The sequence below is a fragment of the Tupaia chinensis genome, unplaced genomic scaffold (assembly GCF_000334495.1).
Source record: "Tupaia chinensis unplaced genomic scaffold, TupChi_1.0 Scaffold000178_1, whole genome shotgun sequence".
Taxonomy (NCBI): Eukaryota; Metazoa; Chordata; class Mammalia; order Scandentia; family Tupaiidae; genus Tupaia; species Tupaia belangeri.
Window position 1 is genome coordinate 122,420 of NW_006159653.1, and position 9,988 is coordinate 132,407.

Here is a 9,988-nt window from a genome sequence, read left to right on the forward strand (position 1 = left end):
AAAAAAAAAAAGAAGAATTACATATTTGGGACCGGCAGTTGGTGTAATGGCTATGTCGCTGGACTCCCATATAGTCAACCATGGTTCTAGTCCTGGATCTGGTGGTTTAAACTCACACTGTGTGTGCGTGCATGCCCAGGATCCAGAGAGAAGAATGGACAAGAAGGGATTGCAGCATGGCCATCGCCCCGCGGGGTGATTTCTCGCTTTCTGTCTCTCTGTCTCTGTCTTTCTGGTGAGTGCACGCACCCTATAACAAAAACCTCTCCAAAGACAATTTAAAAAAAAATTATATATTTAATTTTACTTGTTGTTATTATTATGTTTTATTTTAAGCAAGATTTTTGCTACAGGCAATGTGGGCTCACTGAAGACAAGAGACAGACAGAAAGAGAGAAATCACCCCGGGGAGATGGCTATGCACAATTCCTCTCTTCTGTTCTCCTCTCTGGATTTTGGGCACACACACATGCACCTGGCGTGAGCTATAAGTCACTGGACCTGGGACTAGAACCACGGTCAGACTCCACAGGAGCCCAGCAATGCAACCATGACACCATCTGGTGGCCCCAATTTTTAAAAATTTGCTGTAGGGCGTGTGGGCTTACCAGACAGAGATGGAAAGTGAGAGAAGCTGCTGCCAGGTCTGGCACTTGACCGCGGTCAGGTATGTGGGAGGCCAGTGCCTTTCCCATCACGTCACCCGCTGGTCCCACCCGGAGTTATTTTCAAGCTGCTGTGGCTGGGATTCAAACCGCTGCTGGCCACGTGGGATCTAGCTCCCTTAATCACCAGGCAAAGGGCCACCCTCCTGTCCACTTTTAAACTAATGCCCACCAGGTGGCGCTAGGACGCTGCAGGGCTGTCGATGGACGCGGCTTCTGCAGTCGGCCAGCTCCAGACAAAGGGCCACACTGTCACACACAGGCATGTCAGGCATGTCGGTGGGGAACGGGACGGGGGCGGGGGGGCTTCAAGTTCTCCTCCAGAGCAGGAGGGGCTCAGACCCAAGCACTCACTGGGCAAGGGCTGCCCCAGGCTACCCTGCGGTCCCTAACCCTGGCAGGCCACACCCTGAGGTCAGCCAGTCACCGAGGCCCATCCTCCCGTCCTCCCGACAGAGCAGGAGCACCCGCACTGAGCAGCTCAGGGGGCAGAGCCCCCCACGCGCGAGGGAGGCCGGGGCACTGCCGCCGCTGAGCACCTTCCCCACCACAGCAGCCAAGTCCCGAAGCTCAGCAGGGCCTGCTGGCAGAGCCAAGGAAAGAGGCCTCCGGCTGCTGGTGGGGTGCAGAGCCGGGCACCCCTGGAGGGCAGGCACCTTCCTCTGGGGCTGCTCTCCCTGCCAGCACTTGCTCCGGCAGCACCCAGGCTAGAACGGGACAGACGTGCACCTGGCAGAGCAGCACAGGCCATGTCACGCGGGGTGCACTTCTAGCTGCCAGGGGACACGTGTGCTCACCAGACAGAGCCACAATCCCCCTCCATTTTTCCACCCCATCAAGGCTTGGGGCACACGAGCCCATAAGCCCCTGGAGCTAGGACTCACGTGCTCAGCCACGTGGGCCCTGCCCTGTGCGCAGTGCCACCCCACATGCAGGGTCCCAGAGTGGCACAGCCCACAGCACCTGCAACCGGACCAGCCACATGACGGACGGAGCCGGCTAACCACTCACAAGCCCCTGGACACCAGCACAGAGGGCAAGCGGGCAGTCACAGCACAGAGGAGAGAGACAGCAGAGAGCACAGAGGAGAGAGACAGCAGAGGGCACAGAGGAGAGAGACAGCAGAGAGCACAGAGGAGAGAGACAGCAGAGAGCACAGAGGGGAGAGAGACAGCAGAGAGCACAGAAGAGAGAGACAGCAGAGAGCACAGAGGAGAGACAGCAGACAGCACAGAGGGGAGACAGCAGAGAGCACAGAGGAGAGACAGCAGAGAGCACAGAGGAGAGACAGCAGAGAGCATGCACCAGGCCAGTCGTGACGGGGACGGGTGCACACAGGGACCGGACACCTCCTGCCACCACGTTGGAACCTGGGGTATGACAGGAGGGACAGCTGACACACTGATTTTTTTCTAGCCATAGGGCACATGAGCTCTCCAGGAAGAGACAAGGAGGGAAAGCGAGGAAGACCGTGTCTGGGACGGTCACGCAGCAGCCCCTGCTCCTCCATCTCGACCTCTCGGGACTTGGGGCACACACGCGCGTCCCCTGTGCTTCTCAAGCATCCGGGTCTGAGATTGGAACTATGGAGTCAGCCACAGGGGCTCCGGCCTCAGAGCCAGTCCAGACACCCTGATTCTCCACCTCAGTGAACATGTGACGTCTTCCCAAGCTGAAGTGCAGGGCCAGCTCCACGGCGCCACAGTGCTGCACCACCAGAGAAGCTAGGTCCCACATGGTGACTGTGGCTCGAAGCCCCAGCCCAGTGAGCCGACACAGCAGGTGTGCACGTGAGTCGCCAGGTCTGACGGACTGGCAGGCTGGAAGGGGATCGCGGTGGGGGTGCTCCTGTCTCTCTTCTCCTCCCTCCTCTCACCAAGGCCTAGGGGAGACCCGGAGCTAACCCACGACAAAGGAGAGTGGCAGGGTCGGAGCAAGAGAGGAAGGAAAGGGAGACACAGGAGGCTGCAAGTGGTGGACAGGCACGGTTACCCGGCCACCCCCGTAACTGCTGAGAGGCCTGCCCGACTGTGGGCTGTACATGCCACGTACTGAGAACAGGCGCCCGCAGTGCAAGGGCGGGAAAAGCTGCCAGGTGGCTTCTGTCCCTGCTTTAGGCCCTTCACAGCCCTGAGACCCAGGGCCATGGAGCAGCGGTCACATGCTCTTTACAAAGAAAAGGGCTTCCTTGCTTGTCCACCCTGGGCAGGGCCAGGACCCAGCCACGGCGTGGTCAGGACGGCGCACTCCATGGCTCCCCAGAGCTCCCCGACCATGGAGTGAGGAGCAGAGCCAGCCACAGCCTCACCCGCTGGATGTCCCTTCAGGTGCAGCGAGGACAGTGACGCTAAAAATGAGGGCCTGACTCTGCACCGTCCTGCTCGGGAAGATGTCACCTTGCATTTGACGAGTCACACTTTCAGACTCTTGGGCAGAACTGAGGCTCATGTTCTAAGGTGGGTCCAGAGGCAACCATCCTGGCTGAGCACACGCCTCTTAGCAAAGGGTATGGAACTTGAAAAGAGCCGCAAGGTCACTTCTCCGGAGAGCGGTCACATGGCTGTGGCTGCCCTGTTTGCTCCCGTGCCAACCCCAGTGGCACCACACACCAGCACAGGGCCCACGACTGGGAAGCCCCAGACCCAAAGGGCACCCCCCGCCCTACCTGTCGTACGCCTCCTTGAGGTCCCTGGCCAGCTTGCACTTGGGCAGGATGTGGTGGAATGGGGACCGAGGACCTTCACTGGCTGCAAGAAACAGCACAGGAAGGCTTAGCGCTCCAGAGCCAGACTTCCAGGGGCTTTTAAAGAGCATCTTTAACAACAGGTTGGACTTAAAAAGAACATTACGAAACTCTGAACCAAACGTCAGAACACTCCTCACCCTTACCTTATGAAGAAGTCATAGGCTCAGAAGAGAATGTCTCAAAAAATAAAACTTCTCAATTGTTAGCGTAACTTTGATCAGGGCATCACTGGCCAGAGATGACAGCCAACCCTGACGCGCGTACCGGGTTGTCAGGAAGTCATGGTATACTTTTTCTGTTTTCTTTGTGAGAGGTTTTTGCTATAGGGCGCGCGCACTCACCAGAAAGACAGAGACAGAGAGACAGAAAGCGAGAAATCACCCCCCGGGGGGGATGGTCACGCCGCAATCCCTTCTCCTCCATTCTCCTCTCAGGATCTTGGGCACGCACGCACACATGCCCGGCGTGAGTTCAAGCCACCGGGGCCGGGATGCGAACCGCGGTCGACTACGTGGGAGTCCAGCAACATAGCCATTACGCCAACTGCTGGTTCCACATCAGGTCCTTCAACATGGGTGAACACAAAGGGCTCGAGACCATCCGCCTGGCCAGCGGGCGGCCCCATGCGCCCTGGTGCCTCTGCCTCAGGGCAGCACATGCGGCAGGCCCAGGCCCAGCACAGGAGCCCGTGCTACACGTGGGCAGGGGGAAGCCCCAGCCTGGCAACACCTGGGGCACACCATTCAGGAACGCGGGCCTCTCACGTGCACCCGCGTCCTCCCAGGCCCCGAGTGAGGCCTCAGATCTGCAAAACAGACAGCGTGGCTCTGGCTGGCAGGGTCACCGAGACCCCCTTTCCAGTGCCCGGCTCACCACAAGCTGGCGCTCGGCCGGCCCGTGGCGCGGCAGGGGTGCAGCACCCGCAGCCCGGAACCCCAGGCCAGCCACCGAGACAGGCTGGGGGCAGGCTGGAGGGCTGCAGGACGGGGCAGCAGTGGCCAGACGCTGTGCAGGGAGCCCCGCGTGCACACGCCACCATGGATAAGGGGAGCGAGAACGAAAGGAAAGGGTAGTGCCGTCACCACCTGCAGACTGCCCCGCGGCACTGGGGTGGGGGTGGCCCGGCCGACGGGGCTGCGGCCCCACAGAGGTCCACGCTGCGCAGGAGCTGCCGGCCAGGTCCTGCTGCTCTCACCGTCGGCCACGGCGGACACCTCGTCCTGGAGCGCCAGGATCAGCTTGGCCTCCCGGGTGAGGTACTGGCAGCGGTGCTCTTCGTGCTGCAGGACAGTCGCGATGCGCCGGGACAGGTTGTGCAGACAGCTGATCACGGACGGGTCAGCGTTGGCCTGCAGGGGACGACACACAGGGCTCAAGACGTGTGCAGCCGGACACCCGGGAAGGGGACGTGCACGGGGCCCTCCCCTCCTGCCCAGGGTCCTCTCCGGGGCCAGTGGTGCCCGCCAGCTCCTGCATCTGAGAGCCCTGTCACCGTGGGTGGCTGTCGGGCCCACCCTCTATCGTGAGGAAGAGATGGCTCCGTGGGGGCTCCGAGAAGGGCAGGGGCACACCTGCCAGGCCAGGGCTTAACAGAAGCAGGCTGCAGCTGAGGGCACCTGCCTGCAACGTGACTCTGGGCAGGTCTCTGCGCAAGGACAACAGAGGAGCCTCCCTCACGAGGACTGGGTGGACACGAGTGGATGTAAAATGTTCAGACCAGGGCTGCCCGGAGTGTCTGCTCCCAGCAGTGCAGCCAGCTGGAACCAAGTCAGGGCTTCCCGATAGCCCAGGCCCAGCGGCACGACGCAGCTATGCACAACCCTTCCTGTCCTCGAGGACAAGAGGCTCTTCCCAGCTGAGAGGACCTGCTTAACCAGGGCCCACACCCCTGCTTCTGTGCCCACATGACTCGGTTGCAGGAGGGGCTGGCAGCTCTCAGGCTGGAGAGCCTGACCATACCCCTACCCCTCACCCCTAGGCCCTATCAGAGCCCACAGCAGGCCAGGCAGGCACACCCACCCAGGCCAAGGTGGGGCCCACAGCTGTGGGGCCATGAAGCCCCCACAGGAGCAGATAACGGGGGCACCGTGACTCAGCGCTTCTGGGGGCCTGTGGCCTGCTGAGTCATGTGGCTGGAGGGGAGATGAGAGAGGGAGAGGGGCGAGTGGTGCCGCCGATTAGAACTGCCCATGCTGCCTCCCTCCTGCTTATCCGGCAGATGGGGCCATGCCCAGTCCACGGCCAGGCTGCAGGACCAAGCCTGACTCAGGCAGTCAACACGTGCTTCACCTGGACTTGAAGAGATTTTCTATGTTCAGCGGATCTCGCGATCGTAAACAACTCACCTGGCAGACCTGCAACAGGGCAGCACAGCCCACTGCCCCTGCACTCCCACCACGGGCACAGCCCACCCAGCCGAGGGCATCCTCGGGCCCCTGGAAACAGAAGGCCCTTTACAGGGTACACATAGCTGTCCCCAAACAAGGCATGTTTGGGAGAAAACACATGGTGATGGCACCACTGCCAGCAAAGCCAGGAGGGCAGGATGACCCTGGACAGGTCACCCAGTGGGACACCCGGGCCCTCAGCTTGAGCCTTCCAGATGTGTGAGGTAGCTCCTGCCCAAGGGTACCCACAGCTGTCCTGCTGTGTCCTGTCTGCACAGACCTCGCAGACTGTGGACACACTGAGAAAGCTGCCACAGAGGACGGCTGGCTGGGTGGGGACTCCCAGCAGCAACACCATTCCCCAAATGCGACACATTGTCTGGACAGCGCCCACGCAGCCTCATGTCCGGGCCCAGGGACTGCACTGGCAGGGACCACGCACTGGGGGCTGGCATGTGCACCTGCCGCTTGCAGGCCAACTGAGATCTGCACGGAGCCAGGAAGAATCCTGTGGACCGGCTAGGAGACGTGGACTTACCACAGCAAATCCTGTCACATGTGAAAGTGTGGAAGGCCACGTATCAGATCTTGCACACGAACAACTGTTCGTCCATTTTGTACCCTTCCCCTAACATGGCTGCCTGCTTCTATATTCCTGCTTGCTCTTCCCATGAGAAAACAGCTCGTGCTAGCCACACAGAAAACCGCATCCGGGACGCCACCCCGTACCTGCCACTGTCTTTGCCAACCAGCCCGAGACCCCTTGGTTTAGCAGTGGAACTGCCTGCGTGGAAACCCCACGCCCCTCAGAAATCATTAACCTGCCTGACCCGGCTTCTGTAACTGCCTCACAGGGGAATCCTGCACACCTGGCAGGCCAGCTAATAAAGACTCACTTTAACCTTCCTCTGGCTTTGGTGGCCCATCCGGTGCCGCTCTGGGTCAAAGGGTGCCATGGCATAAACTGAATGTCCATACAGATTTTTAACATTTTACAAATATCTTGGGGCTGGCGTGGTGTGGTAGTTAAAGGCAATGGACTCCCACATGGCCGACCACAGTTCGAGTCCCAGACTTGGCGGCTGGCTTTCTCATTCTCTCTCTGGTCAAAGTGAAAAATGATAATAAATAAATCAATAATTCTTTTTAAGAAATGATTCTAATTTTATTTATTATTACTATTCTTTAAATATGACCCGAGAGAGACACAGAGAAGGAGAGAAAGTGAGAGAACAAGCCGCCAGGTCCAGAGCCCAAACTGCAGTCAGCTGTATTTTATACAGATGGTTTCTCAAGGGCTCAGACTCACCCCGAAGTACAGAGGAAGGGGAGGGAGGGCTCAGGCACATGAGCTTTCTCAGACTGGTCTCTCGAGGTCAGAGCTTGTTAAAAACGTTTCAAAGCTGGAGCCAGCAGGGTGGCATGGAGGTTAAGGCACTGGATTCCCCCATGGCTGAAAACGGTTCGAGTCCTGGACCTGGCGGCTGGCTTTCTCACTTTCCCTTTCTTTCTGTCTCTGGTGAGTACATTACCTTACACAGACTGAAAACATAGTAGTAATAAATAAAATTAAATAAATAATCCTTATAAAAAAAACAAAAAACAAAAAAACCTTTCCAAGTTAAAGTACACGTCTTTCCTCTAGAGTCACGTCCTGCACCCCGTAGTCAGCGCACCCACCGTAAACCACCTTGGAGAGAGGGTCCGCGGCAGCCGAGCCTGTGCACAGGGAACCAGATCCGTGAGGACAGCCCCCATCTCGCCAGTGAGCTGAAGAGCATGCTGGGCCCGTGTACCCGCGTGCCCAAACCTTGATGGGACACGGTGGCAGCACGGCCACACCCCTCGGACACTTTCCGCTCCACCTCTGGCTGTGCGTGCGCCCTCAGACAAACTTAAAAAGAGGGAAAAACTCCCCTGCCCTAAAGGATCAACTCTGTTATTTAAAATCTCTCCCACTTTTCAGCATCGTGGCCACCAAAGTGCTGACCATCTGGTTTCCGGCTTTTACCCACAGCAACGGACCCGCACTTCTCGTCCCGGCGTCCACGGATGGGCCAGTGCACACTGACCATGCCATGGGGCCACTCCCCAGCAGCTGGACACCAGGGTTATTCCCAGCTCCATTAGCAGCATAAAAGTTGGTGGGGTTGGAAATACCCCTATCAGTGGGACTGCGGGGTTTAGGGGAGCCACTCTGCTGTCAAGTGCTGCTCCCCGGAGATGTGGCTGCTATCTGGGCGGGGCTGTGGCACTTTCTCACCACCGACCCACAGGGTTATCGGGGCTCACAGGTGGCTAGGATGTGTCTTGTCATTTATTTATTCTTTTGGTTGTTTTCCACTCTATTTCTCTTTGGACCTGTTTATATTATGTAATTACATAAGAAATTTAAAAAGTGTCAAATGCAAATACTATGGAAGTGAAGATTCTTGTCCCAGAGCCTGAGCCACTGCTAACAAGGAATTCTGTTTTAATTTGTGGGTTTTATTTACCAACAAAGTAGGCTGGCTTTAAAAATTAAGTTCCAGGGCCAGCAGGTGGTGTGGTGATTAAGACGCTGGACACTCCCACATGGCTGACCACAGTTTAAGTCCCAGACTTGGTGACTGGTTTTCTCACTCTCTCTCTCTCTCTGGTCAAATTAGGATAAATGAATGAATAAATAAAATTAAAATATATTTTTTAATTAAAAAGCATTTGTTTATTTAATCCCATTTTGTTATTGTTATTTTTAATTTGACCAGAGAGAGAGAGAAAGGGAAAGCGAGAAAGCAAGCTGCCAGGTCCAGGACTCAAACTATGGATGGCCGGTGGCATGGTGGCCACCATGCCACCCGCTGGCCCTAAAGTAAATAATTCTAAAAAAAAAAAAAATTAAGTTCCAGGGCCAGTCCCATACCTAGTGGTTAAGGGATCTGAAGCCCACATGCCTGACCAAGGTTTAAATCCCAGTCCCAGTGGCTTGAAAGCACATTGGGTGCACATGTGTGTGTGCACACATGTGTGTGTGTGTGTGTGTGTGTGCACGCACGCACGCACGTACATGCCCAAATTCAAACAGGGACACAGCACCCACGGCGGGGTGCTCCCCTTCTCTGTCTCCCTCTGACAAGTGTTTACACTCTCTGGCAACCAAAGAAATAAAACATCAAGCTTTAGTCATTAAGAGCAATTTACTGCCAGAGGGCATGTGTGCTCACCAGACACAGACAGAAGGCGGAACGCCCTCTATGGAGCTTGGCCGCACCGCAATCCCTTCTGCTCACTTCTGTCCTGTCGGGATTTGGGGCATGCACGCACACGTGCCTGGTGTGTTTTTCAAGCCACTAGAGTAGAGATTCAAACCAAGGTCAGCCATGTGGGATCTGGCTCCCCTAGCCAGCAGGCTGTGAGGTCTGCCCTAGACTCTATTTGAAAGTTCCCTCTAATGTTATTTCTCTTCGCAGCCATTTCCACTGAGACCTGGGTCTCCACACAGAATAACTCAGTCTCGAGAAACACTGAGACTTTGCACCTGATTTCGTACAGCTCCTTTCTCTGAAGTTCCCAGAGTGGACACCTTCCCGTCCTGGAGACCCAGTCACTTCACTGCCGTGACTTCGCACGTGAGCAGGAAGCATCAGGTCAGCAGCACTGGGCTACAGGACACCTGGATGCTCTGGCGAAAGCTGGCAGTGCCACATTTCAGAGGAATTCTGGTTTTGTTTGGTTTTCTTTTCTTTTCTTTTTGGAGAGGTTTTTCCTACAGGGCGCGCGCGCTTGCTAGAAAGACAGAGACAGAGACAGAGAGACAGAAAGCGAGAAATCACCCCCCGGGGGGATGGACACGCTGCAATCCCTTCTCCTCCATTCTCCGCTCAGGATCTTGGGCACGCACACAAGCGCAGCATGAGTTTTAAACCACCGGGTCCAGGACGCAAACCATGGTCGACTACATGGGAGTCCAGCGACATAGCCGTTATGCTATGGAATTCCTGAGGAATTCCTTTTTTTAACAGTCACTGAACACAAACTTCCTAGGGATTCCAGAGTTCCTTCATAACACAAGCTGTCCTTACCCAGGGGGCATTCTGTTTCTTGGGATCCTTAGATTTTGATGGATTTACTGAAAAGGTATCTCCTATAACTAACAAAAACAACCCCAGACAGAACTGGCTTAAGAAACAACGGGGGGGGGGGGGACAGCA

The 9,988-nt window shown here is 56.6% G+C and overlaps 1 protein-coding gene across 8 annotated transcripts in view; it reads right to left on the reverse strand.

Annotated features, from left to right (window-relative positions):
- The window catches only part of NPRL3 (NPR3 like, GATOR1 complex subunit), a 47,958-nt gene that overhangs the window by 20,851 nt on the left and 17,119 nt on the right, over positions 1–9,988 (reverse strand). For 7 of the 8 annotated variants that reach the window (XM_014587003.2, XM_027771016.1, XM_027771015.1 and 4 more), the window contains 2 exons: positions 4,607–4,760; positions 3,331–3,412 (listed from right to left, as the gene is read on the reverse strand). In XM_014587003.2, coding sequence (XP_014442489.1) covers positions 3,331–3,412; positions 4,607–4,760 — 236 coding nt within the window. Of the gene's footprint in view, positions 1–3,330; positions 3,413–4,606; positions 4,761–7,478; positions 7,643–9,988 lie in introns of those variants that run through there. The other variant, XM_027771021.1, reaches the window with a different exon arrangement.